Genomic DNA, 26031 nt, shown 5'->3' with positions numbered 1-26031 from the left:
TTTGAAACTTCAACTGCTAAAATACGATGCTCAAGCTATTTGTCTTTGAGATTTACAAATAAAGTATGGTCTCTTTGACTTTCCACATCACACATTGTAAGATGACATTCAATCACACTCATGTCACTGTCGCTCGGGAGCGTCTTGTAAACTTGTCACTGAAATGGCCTTGACAATAGTGCTGCTGTCACTGACTCTCTGATGGGCTGATCATACGGCACTTGGACACGGAGAGCTACACATGTTTTCCTGAGATAGTCAACCATGCTCTTCAAGGGCGAATAAATCTGCTTTTTACCATTCTGCAGCTTTATGTGCTTTATCTCCCCTCTGGACAGCCTTGACAACCCCACGCTTACCTGAAGTCACACTTCCTTGAATGTGGTCACTAGTTGTGAAAATTACACTGCTTTGCAGAAGTGTTCTCACTTTTTGAACTTTTTTCCCTTCCTGTCACAGTATAACCACAAACTTCAATATAGTTTATTGGAATTTTATGTAATAGACAAACAACAAACAAAATGTACGCACTCATTCCCCTTGACTTATTACATTGTAGAGCTACCTTCTTTTACAGTTATAGGCTTTTGCTGTATGTCTCTTAAAATTTAGCAAATCTAGAGATAAAGACAGACTGAACTAAAGCATTCCCAAAAAGGAATGCTACCACTCAGTGATGGGCACCGCTAACTAAAAGGTTTGTTGTGCTAAGCACTAATCATAAAATATAGTTCCATTGATTTTAAAGCACTACACCATCACAGTATTTAGCAGAAGCTAAAGCTAAAGGGCTAACACACTAACTTCAATTCAAATTATATCTGTCCTAGGAAGACTACAGCAACTGAATACCAATTTAATTTTGTTTTTTGTATGAAATAAAGTTATTGAGGGAAAAACAAAGAAACAGAGCTGCTGTGAATGCTGTCTTCATCCACTACAAAATAAAAACATGAAAATAAACATCTAACATCTTGAAAAAGGCTTAACAGATGATGGCCAAAACTTCAACAAACCTAGAACTTTATTCAACTGAAAGTTTACAAAAAACACTTTAACTTTATCTGGAAGAATTAATTTAGGGTAAGTCAAATGCGCCAAATGTTTTCAAAGTTGGCTAAATTGCTAAACAAAAATTAGCTCTGCTATTAGCAGATTAGTGGTTGTGTGCTCACCACTGTGGTTTACTATGGTGGTGAAATGTATTATTAGTTAACATCTAAGAACTACTTTTTGCCCAATTGCATCTACAAGTCACCATTTTGGTGATGTCTCTACCAAATGGAAAATTTAAATCTCCACAGCATTCATGATATTCATGGGCAAAGGGCATTGTATATTCAAGGTTGAGCACAGTATTAGTTTCCATGACGCACAGCAGTTTAAATGTAGACTAAGCTAGTCCTAGAGTAATCAGAGCAACTTCTTTCATAGCTGCCCTTGATTGGCTTGTGGCAAACTGCTTATGGAACTTAAATGGCTGTCTTTCATCAGTGGCTTTCTTCTTGCCACTCTGAAATTCCAGTTTCTAGATGCATAAAGCAGGTAAAGCTGTTTTTGCAGGAACAGCTGGTTGTGCAAACTATTAAACTGGTGAGGAGCTTTATATAAATGCACAGCATGCTTTTCAGATCTGATTATGTACAACAATATGTTTGCAATATCACACAAAATCCCAGTAAAAACACTGACGTTTGTGGTGGTAGCGTGACAAAATATGGAAAAGTTGGTTAAATACTTTTGCAAGACACTGTATATACTAACACACATTTATTGATTTTAATAATCCATTATGTCTTTACATCCTCACTTGGAAATAAAATGACAGAAATGAAAGATTTACTTGAATTTGAAGGCATCCTTGGGTATCGCTTTCTGTCAGAGTAACATACAAAATGTGTTTTTCTCAGGCATTTCCTGTTCAAACCAGGTGGAACATCACCAATGTATTGCACAACTTCACCGGGGTACCCTCTGACCTCCAGCACGGTGTACTCACCTCCCCCACGCCCTTTACCTCGAAACACCTTCTCTCGACCTGCTTTCAGCTTGAAGAAGCCCTACAAGCACTGCAACTGGAAATGTGCTGCTCTCAGTGCCATCCTCATCTCAGTGACGCTGATGCTGCTGTTAGCCTACTTCGTTGGTGAGTAGCATGTGTGTCTGCACTGATGTGCCCCCCCAGACCCCAACCCTTCACTCGCACGCAGACACAGGATGAGTCCGTTCTCTGCTGTATTTCTTTCATCATCCGTTTTAATGGTGTTTAGTCTCCGCCCGGAGCTCTACAAACACAGTTATATGGAGGCTTATAGATTGAGTCCTTACTCACACAAGTCGACAGAAGAAAAAAAACATTATCATTCATAGATTTGGTCGGTTGAATCTGCAGATGGGCAACCGGGCGTCTCGGTCTCATGAATAGGCTGGGTAGGAAATAGATTAAAAAGACATCAGCCATCACTCGAGAGACAGGGGCTGCGAGTTTAGAATATTCATCTTGCGGGGTGTGATTGACCAGCTCTCTCAGGGTCCCAGCTGGATTAGAGGCATCAACTAAGTTACGCTATTAAATCAGTTCTGCTCAATTTGTCAGCTTCCTTCCTATGAGGAATTGATATTCATATCTGAGGATGCAGTCTGCAGTTTGTCTGTGTGATCTATTTACTGAGGGGATAGAAGTATTGGTGGAAAAACTCTTAGCATTTAAAAATGAAAAAGGAGGTCTAAACAAAAGAGAGTACAAATCAAACACCTGCTGTTTTATATGGCAGATGACGTACAGTGATGGTGAAAAGTTTAGATTCTCACCAAAGGATTCTGGATTTTTTTCCTCTCCACTATTTGCTACAATTATCCACAAGCTTTAATATATATTTGGCTCAATATCAATGGCAGAGTTTATTTAAAATGGACGATTTCTTGGCATGGATCCAGCTTCAAAGCCTAGTCCATACACTTTCAATAGACTTCAGGTGCCAGAAGCGCAATGTTAGCCTACATTAAAGACAAAAAAATAAAATGAGGTGGACTAGCAGTGGTTGCCAATATCCATGACAAGTCGCTGTGGAATATTGTCTCTGCTGCCAGAAAGCTGAGCTGTTAGCATGTCTTGACAGTCATGAGACTGTCATACAGCAATAGTCTTCAGTCAGAGGCAACCTTTAATTTCCCTTTGAGTTAAAAAAAAATAAAGTACTTTTGAACAGTTATCCATGCCACAAGCAGTCTTGATATGCTTGGTATCATTGTCCGGCTAAAACACCCAACTGTGTTTTAGACTAAGTTAAATAGTTGTGATTTAAGGTAAAGTGGAAGAAGTTGGATGTATTCCTCTTTTTTTTTTGCAGTACACCACCACTGACAGCTAAACACATCCTCAATCTGATGTTGCCTCAACCATGCGTGATACTTGTTAGTGTTGTAAAGTTGAAAGTCTCAGCTTGACTCATCTAAACATATTCCTTGTAATCAGGGCCACATAAATCAGTATTGAACTTTTGATTATTCTTTTTTTAAATTTTTTTTATAAATTCTGTTTACACTTATTGGTAAATACACATTTTATTTAGTCTTTTGAATAAGATTTTTGGGCAAATACTTATTTCTTAGTCAATCTATGTTGATGTTAGGCTGGCTTTGCCACAGACAGCGACAAACTAACTCAAGCTTCTGTGGTAACAATGTTGTTAGACTGAAAATAACAACAAATAGGTCCAAATTAAACAAAAAGCGGGTTTTGCATCTTGTGAAAGTTTTTTGTTAACTTCTTTTTCCTTCAAACAAATATCTTTACTGATTTATACCTGCAGGATGAAAACAAAGACCTTCAAAATCAAAAAGAAGATTTATATTATTTCCTGTAGAGTATTAATTTCAAGCAAAATGGGTTCAGATCCTTATATTACAACACTTAATGTAAAGTTTTGACTTTAAATATGCGCTGTGTAATTGTTTTTCAGCTTTTTTGATTAGTAATTAAAGTTCTATTGAATTCCATGTTGTAAGCGCATGAAAACAGTTCATTCCCACTTCCTTTTATTACATTTTATACTATAACAGTGCATCTATTTCACAGTGAATACCTTCTTTACATATAAATGGTGTCACTATTTAATTCAGTCTCCCAGAGATAAAGAAAGAAATAAAGTAGCAGAATGATGATGGTGCCGGAGTTGATTTGCATGAGGGGAATAAAAGGCAGATCCCTCTGTACAGCCTTCATCAGGGAGATGAATTAATTCTTTTTTGAGGACATTTGTTATAGATATTCATTGGGCTGTAACAATTCCAAAGCTATAATTTCTGCTTCATCTTGAGGCTAAACAAGCTAAAATTTGCTCATTTCTTTGTTGGTGGAGCCACTTAAAGAGTTTAATTTAAAATTCAAAACAGTACAAATCTAAAGTCAGAACCAATACATTTCTTCTTGTGGCGATTATCTATTAATTAGCAACAAAAGATGTGACCAAGTTCTGCTTTTGACTTGGGTTTGGCATCAGCAGGTTGCTGCATTCAGTCTGCTTGTGACCTGGCCAAAAGCCAAATTATCCTGACAGCTCCTAATCAGACAATACAATTACACCTCGACCATCTCCTGTTACAGCACGAGTAAACATGTTGGAGACCAAACCCCACCCTCAGATTGGAAATTTCAATCAAGAACAAGAGGCATTTTTAATTAAAGGCTGATGAGAAAATACATTTAATTTCAAGTGCAGTTAATTATTGAGGCCTGTAATTGGGACCTCTGGATGAGATGTCTAATAAAGCCAATTACGGCTCATGACAGATGTTTTGACTTCAGCTTGGTTTTCTTTTTTCTACACAGCTGGGTAAATTGACCCATTTTGAAGTGCAGAAAAGGTCGGGAGTTTTTTGATGGCACTATTTTCTCTGTGGTTGCTTGCTCATTAGCACATTTGTTATACGTTCCTCATTTTAAGGTCATCAGTACCCTCCTGTGTTCACTTTCATTCACCATGGGTATCCAGTCAAGGACGAAAAGGTTGGGCCCCGGAAAATGTTTGACTTTGTGATCCTCAAACTCAAAAAGCATTTCTTATAACACAGATTTATACTTAGTAATTCAGAATAAAACATTTTGATTCTGTTTAATGTTGCCAAAACCTCATAAAATTTATCTTTTTATAGATGGAGCTTCATGAATTAGAAAATATAATTGAAAAGTTCATTTATTTCAGTTGCTCACTTCAAAAAAGTGAAACTCATATATTATATGTATTAATTATAGATTTCCATCATTCAATTTAATTAGTTTAGATGATTATGGCTTGTAGCAAATGAGAACTCAATTTTCAGTTACAACTTTAAATATCACCCACTGAAAACCAATTTTAATAGAAAAATCTCACTGTTTGATTGTTTAATGACTTACACAATCACAACATGTATAGCTGACCTCTCATAGGTCCAGGTGACAACATTTACAGCCTCCCACACAAAGCTGTGTCACAAAAAGTTATTTCTTTAGAAGTTGTTTACAGAGAGCTATGTTTAAACATTTTAATGGAAAGCTTAGTGGAAGAAACAAGAAGTTTATTGACCATGGCATTTATTTGCTAGTTTTAACAGGAATTAAACATTACAGAAATGACAATTAAATATTAGCAGATATGAATGTTCAAAATATGTCCCTCTGTGTGGAATGAATTACCTTTTGGATTAGATGAATCCTTTAGTAATACTTTAATCAAATGAGATGTACCAATTATATTAAAACATTTGTTGTTTTGTCTAATGTTTTCTAGATTTCATATCAATTTAACCATGCCAATATATTCAAAAAGGAAAAAAGTTAAACATGAACAAAAAAGTAACTTTAGAAAAAACAGCAAAATCAGGTGCAACTGTGAGGAGTTGCAGCAGTTTTAATTGGGCTAGTGTTAAGATGTGAATAGACATTTGCTGCTTTCAAATAAAAGGTTTCCTGTCATTGACAGGCATATTGATTATTGATGTCTGGGTGTATTCCAGTGGAATATTCAAGCATTCATTCCAATTAATGGAATGATTCAATCTAAAGATGTTAAAAGTAACATCTCACAGCAGAATTACATGAAGAAATGGACTTTAAGTCAAATTTTGGTGTTAGTTTTGAATAGAATAGAAACATCTTTTATTATTCCTCAGTGGGGAAATTCAGGTGTTCTGTTCTGACAGGGAAATTTAAACTTGGAGATTCAACCTAAATATAGTCTATAAAACTATAAACACACTATTGGTTGATGTGAATGCAGTTTAAACTCAAGACAATGTTAGAGGCAGGTTCTTACTGGTTTAATGTTTTGGTTTGACAGAAATACAACACGGCCTCCTATAAATTGTTTGTTGAAGAAAATTTACAAACAGCACCCCCCAGATTTAGTGGCACTGCTAGTGAAGATTAATTTCAGTTTTTACTGCAGTAGTATAATTTTCAACTTAAAAAATTATTCATTTCTCTGAGTTGGTTTTGGTTTTGGGTTTTTGTTTTTATCTGCCTTCCTCCATGTGCATGGTGGCAAGTTGAGCTTGGGAACTGTGTCATGTCATATTTATCACCTTGGAAATTGTGGATTTAGAGACTTCTAAGCCATGTGGTTCAAATACATTTGATTTTTGGTAGGTGCAGGACTTAATGTGCTTTAATTCCAATTTATTAATTACATAGATTGTAATGCATTAAAATTTTTGACTGAATTAACTATTGCTGGGGTTTTTTATTTCCGGAACCTACTGTATGTATTTGTACAAGTAATATCCACAAACGACAGTGAAGGGTGACAAAGCTGCTTCTCTTGCCCCACCGGGGGTTCATGTTTGATCTGATGGGACTTTGGAACAGATGATTCCTGAAACATTTGAAACTGAATCGCTATAATAGCTCTTTGCATCAATTCGGTTAAGTAACCTCAATAATAAATTAAAAATAATAAATATACTTGATAAATTCATATGCCTGTATATTCAATAATTTAGCAGCAAAAGTGGTTTTGAATAGAGAATGTTGCTTATTTTTTCATTATATTAATTGCGATTAATTATTTAACTGTAAAGTTCCACCGCTAGTTTTTATATTTACATCTTTAGATGCCTGCATTGCATTTAGGTTTTAGCCTGGAAAATGACAAGAAAATTTCTTGTCATCATAGTTTCTTTTGAACTGTGAACCAGTTAAAAAGTGCCATGAACAGGCAACAGAATCATTTACTGCTGTGTCAGATGACCCGTGCTCTGACTTCCTCAGATTGACTTAGAAGTCTCCAACTACACTACCTTTGTTCTGTAATTGGCACATGGCGTGACCCAACTTCCTGCTGAGAGATAAGCGAAAGGACGGCACAACGTGTACTGAGGACAAAGCAGAGATGCTACAAGGTGCAGTCCTCCTTACTCAGACATCTTTTCACTGCCTTCTGTCATTCTTGATATTACATCCATTTTAGGCTATCATCAGAGGGCTTGGCAGTGTTTGCCAAGTTTCTTCTCTGTTTCTCCTCCATGCTCTCTTGATAATAAATACCTGGTAGACACTGACATAAGTCTTAAAGAATCCATTAGACTCTCCAGGGACAGATGGGGTAAAGAATACAGCTCAGGAACACTTGATTACCGAGACATTTTGAATGACAACATGCCTGGTGATTTCGCAAGAGTTCGACAACATAGTTGTGTTTTTTTTATTATTTTGTTTTGTCAGTCAATATAATTCAACAGATCAAAAAGAATATCTTTTGGGAGCTTACAAAATGACAAACAACACCATCTGTCACTCCCCTGGTTGTCTTCCACTGACACAGACTTCTTCAAGCAGAATGAGCAGAGAACAGATGCTGGTACTGCAGCTGAACTCTCATTGTTAAAGTTCTGTTTTCATTGATAGATATGCACCTAACCTACAGTTTGCCTAAAGATGTGGTATCAAATAAGGGTTTTGTTCATTAGGATTTTTCTTGGTGAATGTGTATAGGGAAGCCAATCATACGTTGATCAGCCAATGATTCTAGATTTTCTGACATTTCACACAAAATAACCTTCTATAATAGTTATTTCTACGGTGATCGTGTTTACTAAACACACTTTAATGTCAATTGCTGAGAATACCTACCTTCAATCCAGGCTTACGTTCTGGGATTTAGCTCTTGTTTTTTTTTTTTTTTTTTACTTTGAACCGCCTGTTTAGCATGCCTGTTTAACTTGCACTGAAATATTTCTTCACTTCTCCAACACCTAACTTTGGAGGGTTTCTTTTCTTTCTCATAATCTTCAATGCTTATCTAATTCTATAGTGGTCCTAATGTTCAAAATGCTTTTTTATGATTTTATAAATTGAATAGAGGTTTTTAGAATGCCCATAGAATGCACAATAGCAGATGTTTTTAACTTTAGCATAATGAGCGGCTAGTAGTTAGCCACAGTAATTCCACAGAGCCTACCACAAATATTAACCAGTCCAGGACACAGTTTATTAAAAGTGCACATTATAACAGGATTGAGTTGTGGGGAGGCTTAGACATTTGCTTATGGTTGAGTTGTGTTTTCTTCAAAAACAAAAAAAATCATCACCATGCTGTAAATAAACTTAATAGGGTTTGTTTATCTGTTTTTTTAAGCAGGAAGAGTGGCATAGCAAATTAGAATCCTTGATTTTACCCTCAAGTTTCAGTAATTTGGCTGTTATTGTTATTCAAGCTGATGACAACATATGGAAAACCTTGCACATCTTTATAATTTTTTGTATTTTATATTTATTCATTTATTCTTTTTGTATTATCAATCAAGTTTATTTGTTTAGCACACTTCAGCAACAAGGCAGTTCAAAGTGCTTTACATCGTGAAAACATAAAAAGCATCATAAAACATCATACAGTCACCAATTGTGGAACGACTAACAAACATTACATTTTATGAAGTGCCACAATCAAAATCATCTGTACTTATCAAATATGTTAGTCAATGTTCCAGTGATTATGGCTCGAAAACAATTCTAAACAGGTTGTTGTTTAGCATTGTCTCAAAGTAGCTTAGTATTTCAGCTGCAATTTTCTGGCAGTTTTTTCTAGATTTGTGGTTCATAAAACTGAATGCTGCATCTCCATGTTTGGTTTCTCTGAGAATGCAGAGGAGACTAGAACCAGAAGACCTGAGTGGTCTAAAGGGTTGATACAACAACAGGTCCTGAATGTATTTTGCGTAATATCAAATATGTAAAGATAAAAATACAAATGTCATATCACACTCCTCAATTTCTTGTTAAACTTGGATATTTGAACCAGAAATGCTGTAAGTGTTAAGTCACAGTCAGTGAGATGGAATATCTTATAGTGAGGTGTTTGAATGTCGTTTAGAACATTAGGTTTAGCTGTAAAGTTTAGGAGCTCATGTCATTATCATTTTATTATCACTTTCATTTTTAATCTTTTTAGCATAACCAGAAAGTTTTTAATCAACAAAAAGATAATAAAAATAGATGCTAGTTTTGATTCACTTGCTGATTGTCAGGTGATTCAGATTAGTCAATTACAATTCAGGATAGAAGAATTAAGTTTAGATGTTAAAACATACAATTTGACATCATTTTATTCATCGTCCCTGAAGTACTTAAAATACACAACCTTAATTTCTCTATAGACAAAAAGTTAAATGAAATTAAGTCATCGAATGCAGATGTTTATTTTGCCCCAGCTGGATTCTAAACTGTTAAGTAGTTTTCTGATTAAATTGTGTTGCTATTTGCATTGGAAGCTTAAGTGAACCAACTATACAAAGACATGGCTGTATTGAGTGCATTGCCTTTTTCTGCTGACTGTTGCCTTCTACGTTGGCTTTTGCTTTGGTAAGCTCATCTTGTCCATTTTCTTATTGGTGATCTGTCATGGTCAGCCCCTCCTCCTCCATGCTGTGCTCTTCTACCATTGTTCTAAAGGACATTTCTTTTGTCGACCTTGTAAAATATCTTTGTGATTCATCTGCTTTGTTCACTCAGAACACCCCGGGTTTCTCTCTGCTGATGCGTTTTCCCCCCCCAGGTTTGTCCTTTGGTTTTGTAGGGAAGCATAAAGGTAATAGGGTTGGGAAAATGACAAGACACAGAGGATTGCCCATGCCAGTGTTGGTGTGGAGAGACACATGTTGTCCCATGGGCTTGCGATACAATTCATCCTGTAATGTTAGCGCTCAGCACTTTGGAGAAAGAGCCATTAACCATTAAGCCGAGTCCCGCATTCTTCTTCAATAAAATCTCCTCCACTCGGGTTAATTTTATGGAAAGTGATTAGTTTACTCAATTTAATGGAATGCATTCAAACAATTTCTCTCTTGTTTTGTTTAATATTCCAGCCATTCACCTTTTGGGGTTAAACTGGCACCTCCAACCCATGCAGAGACAGATGTACCAGCTGTCAGAAGATAATACAAGTGGCCTACCATTCCCTACAGACTTGAGTTTACCACCGCTAGGCAACACAGGGCTGGAGATACCAGATCACAGGGGAAAAGATGACAGTAAGTACACTCTTCTGATCTTTCTTTTCAGTTTTTCATGCAATGCCTTGCAAAGTAGAACCACAAACTTCAAATTAATTCACTAGGGCACTGTGTGATAAAAAACACAAAAAGTCAAGTAATACAAGGTTGTTAAAGGAAATCTGTAAAATATTTTTATTTTATTGTGCGAGATTTTGATAGTTAACATCCTTCACTGGATTTCATTTAGGTTTGTTAGTGCAAAGAAGTTGAAAACATACTCGTCACATTTTTCTCATTTCTGTTTGTGAAAAAAGTTAAACTGTATGCCATTTGTTTCCCAATGTTGCAAATAATGCCAATAAAATGCACAGAATTTGGTGGGTCTAAAGTGACAAAATTTGGAAAAGTTCTACAATACTTTTGCAAGGCGTATGCTGTGAATAAAGCTACCTAAATTCATCTGCAGTTTTCCAGTGCTTGGCACAGCTCCCAGTTGCACCCTCTTTAGAAAAACACTCAAAAGCAAACAAACTTCTCAAATCTTAGTTTACAGATGGCATTTCAGAGCTCATGCAAGTTTGTAATTATTTTGTCATCCAGCTTCACATTGCGCTCGCTTGTCTCCACGGTATGCACAGAGATCTGCATTGTAATCCTATAAAAGTTGTTGTAAGTGGGAAAGTGTTGTTTGTTTCTGGAGGGAGAATATGGGGCAGCTTAAGGGATGGAGTATCCAGGGGCTGGAAGGGGATTAGCCACTCTGTCCCCTTCAGAACGGATGTGATCCTTTCATCTTCCAGCTTGGACTGCCTTTCCTGGCAACCAAAGAAAGAATGTGCTCACCCTTTGGTACCAACTGCTCAAGTCAGGGAAAGTTTTCTCTGCTCCGCTCTTGAGCAAATGTCCCCAGATCTGCACGATGTGATTTGCCACAGGCGAACTACAGTAAATGCGGGGCAGGTTATTATCATATAGATGAATCCAGGCATTGTCTTTTTCATTTACCAGACAGCAGAAAGTGTGTTTAGGTAACAACAAGCATGACTACAGCAAAACCCCAAAGCCTGCACAGCCATGACTGCTGATAGCAAATCAATGATTGTAGTTTTTTTAAATGGCTTCATTTTCCACTGCTGTCACCAGCAACAATGCTCAACTACCTAATGTATAATGAAGATGATGCACAGCACAGAGCCCTCTCTTCTAACCTTTTCTTTCCATCAGGACATTATGTTACTTGCAGAACAAAAAAAATATTTAACTATAAGAGCCATTATCACTTTTCTCACCTTATAATTTATTTAAACAGTCTGATGAGCACACCATTAATGTGCTGCATAAATAAACACACACACCATTTCCCCGCATGTGGAAACTGAGCTAGCGGGTTGTAGTATTATGTAAAGCCCCGATCGGGGAGTTGGGAAGTGTGCCCTGCCTTCCCTGATAAACCCCTATTGTCACTGATGGACTTTTGAGAGGACTTCCATCTGCTGTGCCACGTGTAACCTAAAGCCGTGTCTCCTTCCCTGTCCTGGGGGGAGATTGTATGGATGTCTGCTGTAGCCGGCATTGCTGCTGAAATTAGCTCATATACACAGTCAAACAGATGTTGCTATTGCCGCTGAGTCCAATAAAAGTTGTGCTATGGAACATATGGGGGATTTTTGCAGGTAAATTCTCTAATACCCAAGCAGGTGATAGCAACTAAGTTCCCTCTTTACTATAATGACTCCTTTTACTTCTCTGTATTAAGAAGGTAGTTTTTTAACAGTTTTTCTTCACCTCTGTCCTGTATTATTACTCTATAACTGTAACAAAAATAATAACAGGTTGTCTTTTACTGTAAATACTTCTTAAAAACAAATATTCCAATATTTTGGTTTTTCATTTAAAAAAAAATCTAATTACATTAAGATAGATCCATTGCCATGTAAAATCATTCTTCCTGTTTAAACTTATTCACATGTTTTTCTCAACTACAGACCCTGTATTTTTTAGTGTTTTATAGATGTAAATATTTTTGAATAAACAAATAAGGTGGAATTTGTGGCCGGCAATTTGTCTTCAGCATCCCTTACTCTACTGTAAGTAAATTAGTAAAATTTTGTGTAAAAATGTTTTTATAAGCCATCTGATTTGTAGATTCCATCTTTGTGTTTGTATGAAGGTTCTATGAAGGGTTTAGAAGCTCATTATAAAACATGAGTGAACATTAGGAAAAACATCTACATAACTGTTTGCAAGGCACTGTATAAAATGAAATTCAGTCAGATTTTTCTCACTTATATACCCTCTTCTCTCCTGTGTAACTGGTAATCACTGTCAGTGGTCAGAGAGATCATTCATTATATATTTTTTTCTCTGGCTGTCAGCAATGTGATTAAATGTCTGTGATATGGTCAGACCCTTGCCTCTGCAGACCGAACCTCACCGGTCCTCTGCTCTCTGGATTAATGATGTGATCTCTTTGACCGATTAACTCTGTGTGCATTGCAGGCAAATTGGACAGCTTGTTCCCGGATGACAGCTATATAGATATGGGGGAGATTGACGTGGGACGCAAGGTCGCCCAGCAGATTCCTCCTGGTATCTTCTGGAGATCCCAGGTCTTCATCGATCATCCCATGTACCTAAAGTTTAACGTTTCACTCAGCAAAGATGCCTTAGTGGGAATATATGGAAGAAGAGGCCTTCCTCCGTCACACACACAGGTGGGAAATATTAAAATACTCATGAAGTGCCATTTCTATTGTATTTTTTGCAGTATCTTTTGTTTGTAAGTTTTGTAAATGTGCTTAGTATGCTGACTGGAACAGTCTGCATAATAAGCAGAAAAGTATGGAATTTAATTTGATCATTTGCAAATTTGAGTAGGCCTGTGGTACCAGAAGGCTTTTTTCCTTTTGATACGGACCACGCCTTGTATGGTTTATATCTGTTCCTTCTGATTCAGTATGCTAAAAATAAAAAAAATTCATACATGGTTCATACAACACAGACCCAGCATTTTGGGAGACCTTAAACAGTTCCAGAGTGGAAAAGATCTGAAAATGGTGGCTTCTTTTTTACAGTAACATCGAACCTCCATCTGTCCAATAAATAACAAACATGGCATGGTTCGGTATTACGTTTATGCTAAGACCAATATTGGTTTTGGTTTGGTTGTTACAGCTGAATTTACTGCTCCCCTGTAACTATGAGCACCAACTTCCCAAGGAGAACTACGTCTGCCATGTTTCTGTCAACTATTAGTTTTAGTCAACTATTTGATTTAATTGTCAAACCATTGGCAATTTGTTTCGTTTTTGCACAGTTTGGGTTTTGTTTCCATATCTGCTGACGACATCTTACCTTTTACATCGAACCCCCAAATTTCTTTACTACCTACTTTGCTGCTGTTTGTTTGATTGCTTCACAGAAGCTACATTTAATTTGCACAATTTCTTTTAAATGAAGAACAGCTCAAATTGGGCCAATCGAGGCTCCGCTGAAAAACAGTTGAGGTCTAGTTTTTGAAGCTATTCATGAACACATTATTAGTTAAAGTCTGCAGATTAATTACAGCTTTTTTACTTAAAAATTGCATTTTAAAACTTCCAAGTTAATGTCACCAACTATGACCTCAGAATCTAAATTGGATTTCAAAGTTCTGTACGATATGCAGTTCATATAGGACATAAAGTTTCCCTTTATGCTGATGATATTTGACTTTCAAACATGCATTATTATTTTTTCACCCACTCAGGTTGCTTCTTAGGTTATGAAATTAAATTGCTAAAAGTTAACTTTGCTTTTAAATTATGAAGTTCTTAAGCTGTACCTTCCCTTTTAAAGAGAGAAAGAACAGTTTAACTAAGTGGCAATTTGTTGACACTGCATAGCTGGTTGAAAGACAAAGCTTAAATCTGGATTCCATTTTTCCTAAGAATATAAACAGAAAGACCCCATGAAGTCTGACTTCTAGACAGACACTTTACTTTTAGTAATATTCAAAGGTTTTGAATTTCAAATTGGAAGAAAGTTGAGTTTGATCCAGATTCTAATGTTAACCGTCATCTGACATTTGATTTGGGGTTCGCTGTCATGAATGTTTTCGTCCACACTTAATTTACAAATGGAAGACAGAATTTCTTTGCAATACTATAAAATGCCAAATTCCATTGGTACCTCATTTTGTGAACCATAGTTCTACCTTTCACACCACAGCCTGACTTGGAGTCAAACTCTGGTTTTTGACTAAGGCCAAAATCCATGTACACTGTAATTGCACATTAATTCAGAAGACAAAAATTGTATATTCCATATGTATTTGCTGCCACAAGATCTAATTAAACGTTTAAGCTATGTAAAATATATGTATTTAAATGAAGATTTGAATGGCAAATGCTGCAATGTCACTACCTTTTTTTGCATACATCATAAAATTATCAGAGATCATGAATTGTGATTGGAAAAAATCCAAGTTTATTTTTATGATAATCTTGTTCAAATTAAGCATATTTCAATGTTAGACTTTCATATACAGCAGCATCAAGTTAATCCAGAAACCAGAAAAGCTGTGACATAGCCCTTTACTAGTCTGCTGAAATGAGTTTCAACATACTGTTGTTTTATGATCTGTTGAACAGATTAGCTATTAAAACCCCATATGATAATTTTTTGCACTCAGATTTCACAGAATGTCCTAAACAATGCTAGAAAAATTGGTCAGGAAAAGTGTTGAACTTTAAAATGTAAATTTGTAGGAACCCTGCAATGCTATAAAAAACAGGGCTTAAAATGCCTTGTCAGTTTGGTGGTGGTATATTTAAGAATTTCCTGCACTAGTTCTGTGTTTTTCTTTTTTTATACAGTCAGGGGTGAATTATAAATGCCGTGCTGTGAAACGATTTACAATCATGGATACACAGTGTAATATTCTTCTTCTTTTTCCATTTTTTTTCATCCAGAGAAAACAAATTGGAATATTGTTTAAAAAAGGACTAACCATGTTGGAGCGTGTCATGAATGCAGGCCACTTTATAAATATCTGTTGTATTATGAATCACCTTCTTTGTTGCAAAAGGAATTTATGACAATTTTCTTTCAGGTTCAGTACCATCAATGAATCACAAAGAGACCGGAGTCATGAGCCAAGAGAATAAGATTTTTCTTTTCACTAATTTCCTCTCTATGTGTCGCACAGAATGAAATATGTATTGTATCAGTCATTTCTGATATCTTGTCTTGCAGACTTTAAATTTCTGCTCTGAATGCAACATGAGTTCAGCAAATTGCACATAGCATGATTTTTGTTTTCGCTAATGTCCAATCCGACGTTTTTTTTTTTTAGTACAAAAATCAGGCTGGTCTTTTTTTCCCCCTCCATTTTCACTTCAGAGAAAATAATCCAGTGTCGAGTATTCATCCAAAGACTGAGCACACGAGTCAGGATTCCTTTCATTTTGCGGATGAAAACGAAATGCTGCCTCATTGGTATTCATTGACTCTCCACTGATAGGAAGCATATCAGAGCAGATGTTATTTGGTAAACACTAACTTTACATTTAATTTCCCCAGCTTTCCGTTTTTCAGTTTAATAATTTCAAACAAGACTTTCATGTCAGATATTTGGACTATGAAATTATCACAGCCCATCCAGCTGAGCTGTGTCAAGGCTTAACTCAGGCTCCTCTGGAATGATGATGAGTTATTCATGCACACCAAATGATGCTCTGCTATAAAGAGGGGCTGAAAGCACTGGAGTCTCATGTGTCACTCCTAATAGCATGTCTGTGGTCCATCCATCAGTTCATTCTCACTTTCTGTCTGCAGTTTGACTTTGTAGAGCTGTTGGATGGGCGGCGGCTCCTGGCCCAGGATGTTCACAGTCTGGAGGGGCCTGCAGCTCTGCAGCGGAGTCTCGTACCAATCACCACACACGACACAGGCTTTATCCAGTACATGGACTCGGGCATCTGGCACCTAGCCGTCTACAACGACGGGAAGGAAACCGAAACCGTTTCCTTCCTCACCACTGCCATAGGTGAGTGCCGCGGGCTTGGCCTGCTAATGAAACCTGTAATAGCTATCCCTAATCCCTATAATACCAGCCTGCAGCACCCTGCAGCAAACAGTGCGGAACTGGGGCAAAAGTAAGAGATACAGCTAGATTTCAGTGGCTGAGGAGAGTGTGGGTTAATCAAGGTGAAACAGAATATTACAAAATCAGGACATCAGTGCGATCCCGCCAAGCCACTGAGAAGGGCGTTGAGAGATCTTAATATCCTCATTAGCCTGAGTGTCTTCCAAGCGAATCAGGGGTCCAGCGTCTGGGAAACATTTGCATACAATTCAAAGTATGATTGTCCCCTCCTGCTAGTCCCCATTTTTTGATCACGCTTTGCTCCAATTTCCATCTGCTTACCATAAATCAAAGACGGAACGATATTCCTGCGCTCTGACTCTGGAGTGGCACGCAACTGCGTTACGCACGCATGTCCTTCTTTGTGGAGGTGACTCCGTTTTGTACGTCGCTCTTTGTTCTCCCTTAAGCGCCTTTGATTAGCGCGGCTGTATCAAGCAAGGTGTGAGAGGGCCCGAGGTGTCGACTTTCACAGGCATGGCAGCTGGGAGCTGTTCTCACATGCTCTTTAATTAAAAGCTCTTGGGCCACGGTCCATATGTGACAGTGGCTGTGCCAGGCAGCAGATCGATGAGAGGCTGTCCTCGAGTGAAGACGAGCAAGAGATGCACTGCGCCCCTCCTGCTGTTCCAACAACAACTGTAATTCAATGCTTAAAATATGATACGACACGAGAAAGGGAGGGAAGGAAGAGCGCCGTGTTTGCTTTTGCTTAGTTCTTCTTGACTGGATGCGCGCAAAGCCCTCCTGTGGTTTGCATCAGAGAAAACACAGCTAGATAAAGTATTCAGTATGTTGGATTGGGTGGGGCAGAGATAGTCGGAGCAAGAATCCCGGCTCTGTTCATTTGTGTAGGAGCCGATCTGCTCACGGGAGCTCAGAGGGAGGCAGAGGGGCCCTTCTAAAATGGGTCACCGGTTAAGTGCCCTTCAGCAGAAATTGAATCCACCGCCTGCCTGCATCGTATTGAGCTGTGGAGGGATGGAGTTGACCTTCAAATGGAGCCGCACAGGTATAGAAATATATGTGAGCAATATCTAGAACAGGCAGACGGTGAAACAGAAGCAGCATTGTTTAAAAGACACTCACGGTGAAATTATTTTAGTTGTCTCTGGCAACACTGGGTGGAAAAAAAGTGTCGTTTTACAACCTTTTCCTCTTTACATGCATTAAATGAAAGCTTTTCTTGCTGTCTACCACCATAACAAAACACACACTTGAAACCAGATATCCTTTTTTTTCATCACTCTCTGACATTAAATGAGACTGAAATGGACCTGTTTTAGGTCAGTTAGAAATAGCCCTTTTTTCTATTTGCTAAAAGGCAAAAAAGTACAATTTTGGAATTACTTTCTTTAGTTTTATAAGTACACGCGCTTTTAAAAGGACAGTATTATGTATTTTCCAGACACTTAGCGCCATTTTGCTGCATAGTAAATAACTATGTTGCCTTTAGGTGTTATGAAAATGCTGTATATATCAAACACAAATTAGAAGAAATTTGGCTTTGCAATTTAATGCCTTAAAATTGGGCTTCTTTCTCTTTAAGATGCTGCTACCTTTTCAGACTCTTTTCTTCCTTTTTGTTGTAGGAACAATAATATAATATAAAGCTCATAATACCCCTGCTTAAAACAATTTTGAGAAGTCCAGATGGTGATGTCATGTATTTGTAAGCCTATGATTAGCCTTATTTAATAGCTTTAAGTTAATTTTAGGCACCGCTGTACATGCATTTTAATGTAATACTTCAAACAAACTGCTTCCTAGGGAAATCCAAAGATTTCATGAAAGATATCAAGGTTACCAGACTTCTGGTTCATCCTGGGGTGTAATTTCCAGATGGCTAAAGGTGCCACATTCTGTTCAAACAATTGTAAACAAGTATAAATGTCTTTTGAATGCTGGTCTTATGAAACTAAAATTCAACTCTTTGGCTATACAGACCGTCATTACATTTGGAGTAAAAACGAAGAAGCTTGCAGCCTTCAGAACACCATCTGTTAGTGGGAGAAGCATCATGTTGTGTGTTGGTGCTTATCTGCAGGAGGGACTGGAGGATTTCATAAATTTGATGGTATCATGAAGAAGAAACATTATGTGTAAATATTGAAGGATCTCAAAGCATCAGGCACAATGCTAGGGCACAAATGGGTCTTCCAAAAGGACAATGACTCTAAGCATACTGCCAAATTACAAAATAGCTCATGTCAGTGATTTAAAGTGGCCATATAAAAGCCCGGATATCAGTCCCATAAAAAATTGGTCAGCATAGCTGGAAAGGTGTGTGTGACTGAGGTGGACTATAAATCTGACCAGCTCTGTCACAAAATCTGTAGATAAAGATCAAAACGAATGATGCCCAAAGTTGACATGACAAAGTTTACCTGTTTATCTGAGCAACAGAATGCCTTTAATCTGGGTTACAGTATGTTCTGGTGAATGTTTTGTGTTGCAACCCTCTAGAACCTGAAGCCATTTGTCCTTGCTTGCTTGTGCCAGACATGCTTTAGTTCGCCACATCTGGGGAAAGCAAAGGAAGTAAAAACCCAGCAGCAGTGTCTGTCTTTTTACCTTGACTCACTCCGTCGCTGAGGTTCTTTCTGTCTACTGCCTACCATCTTTCAAAGGTGTTGAGCGTCCTCTGAGACCGTAGCAAGTTGCTGATTAAACCGGCAGCTCCTGAACCCGGCTCTGTCCTCGCCGACTGCAGAGACTCACAATAGTTAGCTCCCCTGATATGAAGGGTAATGAATTTCAATGAAGCTCAGCTTGAATCTGTGATTTATGCGTTGGCCTATGTCGAGTGTGTGGCTAAGAGATATTCGTGGCCTCCCTTCCTCGCTCTCAGAGGAATCACAGCCAACAGACGTGGGCACTGTGTAATCTGCTAAACTGTGCCAGCTTTCAAAATAAGAGCACAGCGCAGTACAGGTTTGACAGGTTGTATGGTGTTTAGCATAGAAATGTACATAATAGTTTAGCATTAATCAGATGCATCCTGATGCAGGCTGTTCAGAGAATAATTATTTCAGCTGATTAGAGTTGGGCTTTTTATGAAATAACACCTCAGTATGCTACAGTGCCTTGTTTGCACACCTTGAACTTTTTCACACTTTCTCACAAAGCAACACAAACTTTAAAGGAGCAGTGTTAGATACTTTCTAGGAACATTGTGCCATTTTATGGCACAGGCAAGTAACTTTGTTACCTTAAGTTGTTATTAAAATGCTGCATGAATCAAACATAATTTGGCCTTTGTCACTTTAAGAACCTCCTACTCTTTCTGACACTCTGCTTTCAACATACTGTCACAACAGTGATTCCCATTATGCCATTTACAATCATTCTTAGGCATGTAGGACTGAAAGTGAGTTTGTATGGAGACACAAGCTCCGAGGCAAAGCTTTGTCACAATAGGTGTCACTTTATGAGAGCAAAAGTTACAAGTATGTTTTTAATGAGGGAATAACATTATAACATGATATAAAGCTAAAAAAAAGTTTATTTTACATTATACCCCATCTATAAGGTATTATATTCCAATTTTATATGATAGACCAACACAAAGTTGCACAAAATGAAAGTATGAGTTGATTTTGTTCTTAACTAATTGAAACTTAATTGAGAATCTGGGGCAGGATTTGAAGACTGCTGGCTACACACGCAGCGAGACATATCCTAAAAAGGTCTTAGCTGACAGTTTTTTTTTGGACTTAATGCAAAATGTAATTTGTATTTTTAAAAAAACAAACCTAAATTTACCATCCCATCTTTGCAACATGGTGGTGATTTCATCATGCTGTGGGGAAGGTTTTCTTCAGCAGAGGCAGGGTAGGAGATCAAAGTTGAAAGAAATACTCTAAAAGACTTGCAGCAGTAAATGCAGCAAAAAGTAGCACTATGAAGTGTTGTTGCGAGGGGAAAAGAATACACATGCATGCAATACTTTTCTTCTAGATTTTGCTAGAAAATGTGAAAATCATTTTTATAGTTTCTCCATTTTTTAACATTACTGCTTTTTCTATTACAAAATACAGTTAAAAATAGTCCAAGTTTGTGGTTGTAAAATAAGACGATGTGAAAAAGTTCAAAGGTTCTTATTACTTTTGAAAGGCATCATGAATCTTACTTTTGTAATAGTAATAACAAGTAGGAATTTCTCATTTTGAGCAAATGCAAACACCATATTTAATTTTTGTAACCATAACCTTTGTGGCCTGAAGATGCTGCTGGTGTTTTTGGCTTTGTGCAAAAATCCTTGACCTCTTTGTGTACTTAGTTTGGTTGGAGGCCATCAAAAACCCACCAAACCTCAGAGTGCTTCCGCCACACCAAAGGATAGTGTTCCCTTCATCCCTTAGCTAACCCAACATGGCATAGGGAAGCCGGCAGCACATTAATACAACGGGCCCCTCCTCCCTGTCTTTACAGTGTGTCTCTGGTCAGCTTGTATCTTCCGCCCTCTCTCTCTTTGTCTTTTTCCCCCTGCCTTCCATTGCATCCTTAGTGATGATTGACTCTCTGGGGTACCGGGTAGCTGAATCCATGGCTCGCGTTTCTTACTTTTTGTGTAGTACAAGAGAATCTTTGTTCAATAAGTTTTAGCCCTAGAGTTTGTGCTGCCTGCAGGCAGTGGACAAGATTGGATAGTTTTTCAGGACCATTTCAGACTTAATTCGCTGAGCATCATGTTTCTGGCCTGTGCTGCTGTCTTTGGAGATCACTGGTTGGTCTTGTTTCTAATAAAAGGAAGTGTCAGAGTGCAGCGCTGGAGTAAATGTTTTTAGACAGTATATTGGATATAACTTGAGAGACAAATAAAATACTTCTTAGAGATGTTTAGGGAATATTATTTAGACTTGGCTTTGTTTTGTTTCCATTGCAAGGAATACACTTTAGTTTATAATCATGTGTCTTGCAATTGCAAATACCTGAAAATGCCTTTACAAATGCCTTTATGTTGAGCTATACTGTTCACCACTGTCATTTCATTGATGATGTCCTTCACGTGGTCTTCAACTTGCACTCCAGATGCCATTGTGCTTGTGATGTGTGAAGGAAACAGACACAGAGAAAAAATGGCAGCTGACTCTCTGTAATATTCAAGGTTCTTACTAAGGCAGTGGTTCCCAAAGATTTTCTATGTACAGAACACAAGGCTGCAGGTTTTGTTCTACACATGCTATGTGTGCTTAACAATTTCAGTTCAGCACATTCTGATCATTCTCTGATATGGGATATGTATGTGTTACATGAGCACTTGGTTCATCAGAGATGGAAATGCAATGTCCTTTTAATGCAGATACTCAATGGAGCATGCACATGTTGACGTCATTTTATAATCACAGCACCATTTAGTGGGCCTGGCATGACAACTATAGCAGATTTAAGGTGTCTTGGCAGTCTGTGACACAGTACTGTTTACATAAAAATAATCTACCTCAAAGTTTTTGCCATGAATTCACACCAAACTTTTGTGGAATGAATTTTACTTTGTCAGTTACCTACTTTTCTGAGATGCTCAGAACTTCAAAATTTGAAAAATATGGAATACTAACACTGAGTGTAGGAACCCTGAATATAGATTTTTCACAACGTAATGCAAATTCTACTTACAAGAGTGTTTCTTAAAAAAATGGGTTACTAATAACCTAAAACACACCTGAGATTTTCGGTCTGTTGTAAAGGTTAGAATAGAATTCAACTTTATTGTCATTGCACTGTCACAAGTACAAGCAACCACACACATTAATAGTAAACTCTGCAGAGAACATCTAAAACATTTAGATTGACATCAATTTTATTTGAAAAGAGTACCAGTGGCATATTAAAGGGGAAAAGAAAATCCTCTGGACTTATTCTTCACACATAGTCCTGCTGTGAGGTGGCATAAAGGAAACTTATACAAGTCCATTTCATAATCACTATCTTTGGTAGTTTGACTAAACCTTAAGGTTATCTTTATTTTAGAATGTAAAGTTTATTCATCAACTGCGTTCTTGACTCGCTGCATAGCTTGAAAGTTACTATTAACTGCATTGAAAATGATCTATTTATCATGAATTATTATGAGTCTGCTGTAAATTACTCATGTGATTGCAGACCAACTACAATTAGACAAGATGCCAAGGAAAAAAATTATTGCGTCCCTGTGGAATTTTAATTTATAAATGCAAAACTGATTTACATATTGCATTTAAAGACTACACCACTTGATGAATTGGCAGAGAAGGAATACAATGTGTTCTTTTCAGCTTTCTCACAGTTTCTGTAAATACCTTCCCTGACAGCAGAACAAAGACACAAAACACTGGGATGAAAACGTGCAGGTTTCACAGTCGCTAACCTCATTTAGCAATCAGTGCTTCAAATTAGGATTATCAAATGTTGGTAATGTTGGTCTTTTCAACATTTTGGTAATTTGGAAATTTTGAGAACTGGAATGATTTGTCATTTCAGTCCAGGCATAAGTAATCACTACTTGTTCTCCCTGCCCATGAATCAGCCCAATTGTGTGGAACATAAGTAACACTCAAACAAGTTGCATGCAGTGAAATATAAACGTCGGGGCTGATGGAGCGTGTTCTCATCACTGTCATTAGCAAAGGGAAATAATCAGCAGAAGGAAATGAGTGGCATGAAATTTTCTTTTTTTTCAAATCATGTTACTCAGAAAATCTCTTGATTGCTCTCTTGTAGATTCCATTGATGACTGTCCCAGCAACTGCTTTGGAAATGGTGACTGTGTTTCTGGAACGTGCCATTGCTTTTTAGGATTCAAAGGGCCCGACTGTGGGCGAGGTGAGTCATCTCCTCTCATAGTTCATATTTATTCCCATCATTCAGATATATTTTAGGTCAATATGATAATCTCTTTTATGGCTTTTATGCTTTGGGAAGAGTCATTTCTATCTTATTGTAACATTTAACTGTAATTCACACATTACAAATCAAGACCAAATTATTTATTTCTGCCTCTGTCTCTACTAGAAAAGAGCGTGTATCGTACAAGCAGATTCACATAGTACCTGGCTAAAATTGTTTTTGTTTAATTGTTTTATGTTTAATGCCTTAAAATGATGAGTTATGTTTAGTTTTGGAGGGAAAAATCCACAAAACTACCATCCCTAGATGTTTAAAAAAAATACTGGTGCAGTTTTGTAGTTTATTCTTTTTTGTATTGCAATGTGGAAGAATCCTTGTTGACTTACTGTTTGCCTGTAGTATCGCAATGTGACACAGAAATCTAATTTTCTTAGCCACTCCTCTTCATTAGTCAAGTTATGTTTTGAAGACAACATCACCTTGCCTAAATTTCCCCATTTCTAAACTTAGAGTACAGTGGTGTTTTCCTTCGCTGGTATCAGATTTGTTTTATGTCTTTTTAACCTTTAAATACTCCTGTAATATTCAAATATCAAAACTTTCAGCTATTAACTAGATTATGATTTCTGCTAGGCTGTAGTTTTATTAACTTCTCTACTATTCTGTTTTTGATAACATAAACCATCTTGTTCTTTAATCTTGTTCCTCTTACTTTCAATTGAAAATACCATTCAGATCATTTCCCATTTTTAATGATTGATGACTAGTGCTAGCATATTAACTTATGCTAGCACAGCATTGTCCATTAGGTAAGCGTGAACGTGTTAGGATTTTAGGTAAAGTTAGCAATGTAGGTAATGCTAGCATCTTAGCTAATGTTAGCTTTTCAAGCTATTCTGTAGCATGTTTTAATTTCACACTTATGATAAATTGTCTAAATTTCTATAAATTGAACACAGGTAGCATTTGACTTTAACAGATTTTGTTTTCATTTGATTTCAAAAGTTTTAGGCTTTTAGTATTTGAACTGATTTGTACACTTTAGCTCAGTATTCAGAATTACATTCAGTTTATTGCATTCAGGCAGCTTTTATGAATTAGTAGAATAAGTTTAAAAACACATGGGTTTTCACAAAAATAAGTCTGGACAAAAATCAGAGTTAATTTTGCCACCATGTGTTGCGAGAAGGACTGCAACAGAATCACTAATTTGTTATAAGTTTCACTTTTTGTAAGATGAGGCTTTTGTTTTACAGTGAGCGCTCCATTTAAATGGATTTCTGTCCTTTGTTCTGTTCACAGCTGCCTGTCCGGTGCTGTGCAGTGGGAATGGTCAATACCTTAAAGGTCGTTGCATGTGCCACAGCGGCTGGAAGGGCTCCGAATGTGATGTTCCCACCAGCCAGTGCATCGACATCACGTGCAGTGGCCATGGGACCTGCATTGGGGGAACCTGCATCTGCAACCCTGGATACAAAGGGGAGAACTGCGAAGAAGGTGCTTGTTTTGAAAGTCACTTTAACTTGCCTTAACGTAGTAAAATTCCACATAATATGATTCCAGCTCATAACATCCTATCATCCTATTAGTTAGACATTTAAAAGGTGCACTCATGTGTGGGGGTTTCTATTTTGACTTGATAGCTTGAACTCTTCAGTAGTGAAGGGAATATACATAAATCTATGAAATATACATCATATGTGACTTTGCCTGGTTAAATCAGCGTCATGAGGCAATATTCTGGTTGAAAACAGCGCATTTAATGTCTGAAGTTGAGACAATAAAGTCTGATGTTAATCTAGGGGGAACTCCACCTTCATTTGTTGCTGGATAAGGTTTGACTAGATAAGATTGAAGGAGCCATTGTGTTTGTCAGCTCTTGAAGGCTCTCATTTCAAGATGAAAAATGGACTCTGGGACTTTGATAAATGGGGTTTGTGACATCCATAGACCCCCATTCTATTTTAGGTGGAGTGTTAGCCATAAGGAGTGGAGGGGAATGTGCACAAGGGCCCTTTAACATTTTTACCTTTCTTCCATGTGACCTTCAGCAGAAATGATTAATTGCCAGGAGAGAGTTTCTTGTCAGTTAGCCTCTGATCTTTGTGTCTTGAGCCCAAACCATCTGCTAAGAGGCGAGAGATCCCGTTTGTCTAGCTGTAACAGTCTTTATATCCATTTTTTTGTTATGATAAAGGAGACCTGCCATGGTGTGGCCTACTGCTCTCAGAGGCTAGACATTGCTCCTACTTGGCATCCATTTGCCATCTCTGTGCACAAATAACTTATAGCGAGAATGCTGATTCTGTGATTGTGCGCTCCTGCGACCGTTGCTCCCTGGAAACAAGAAATGTCAGTGATGGAGCGATTAAGAGGAAAGGCTTTTTCATTGCCATGCAAATATGTTTATGGTTATGTCATGTAATATGACCACAAAACCTCAATGTATTTTCTGAGGATTTTATATAACAAACCGAAATAGAGTATTATTTTGAACTTAAAGGAAAATTATGTCTATTTCTTTGTTTGTTTTTTGCAAACCTTTGCCAAGTATCTTTGTGACCAGGATAGGAGTGATTTATTTCTGCAGAGGGCAGTAGAACCAC

The 26031-nt window shown here is 37.4% G+C and overlaps 1 protein-coding gene and 1 long non-coding RNA gene across 11 annotated transcripts in view; one reads left to right on the top strand and one right to left on the bottom strand.

The window, feature by feature from the left end:
* Nucleotides 1–26031, top strand: part of tenm4 (teneurin transmembrane protein 4) — a 220864-nt gene that overhangs the window by 105158 nt on the left and 89675 nt on the right. For all 10 annotated transcript variants that reach the window (XM_027998909.1, XM_027998907.1, XM_027998905.1 and 7 more), the window contains 6 exons: nt 1911–2146; nt 10342–10506; nt 12970–13184; nt 16288–16498; nt 23300–23401; nt 24728–24922. In XM_027998909.1, coding sequence (XP_027854710.1) covers nt 1911–2146; nt 10342–10506; nt 12970–13184; nt 16288–16498; nt 23300–23401; nt 24728–24922 — 1124 coding nt within the window. The remainder of the gene's footprint in view (nt 1–1910; nt 2147–10341; nt 10507–12969; nt 13185–16287; nt 16499–23299; nt 23402–24727; nt 24923–26031) is intronic.
* Nucleotides 529–21683, bottom strand: LOC114133196 (uncharacterized). The gene is made up of 5 exons (XR_003593119.1): nt 21572–21683; nt 17547–17549; nt 10515–10529; nt 7271–7278; nt 529–539 (listed from the first exon to the last, which is right to left on the bottom strand). It is a non-coding gene; the product is annotated as an uncharacterized LOC114133196 (long non-coding RNA).

The sequence above is a fragment of the Xiphophorus couchianus genome, chromosome 18 (genome assembly GCF_001444195.1).
Source record: "Xiphophorus couchianus chromosome 18, X_couchianus-1.0, whole genome shotgun sequence".
Lineage (NCBI taxonomy): Eukaryota > Metazoa > Chordata > Actinopteri > Cyprinodontiformes > Poeciliidae > Xiphophorus > Xiphophorus couchianus.
This window is presented reverse-complemented; position numbering and strand designations above follow the sequence as displayed.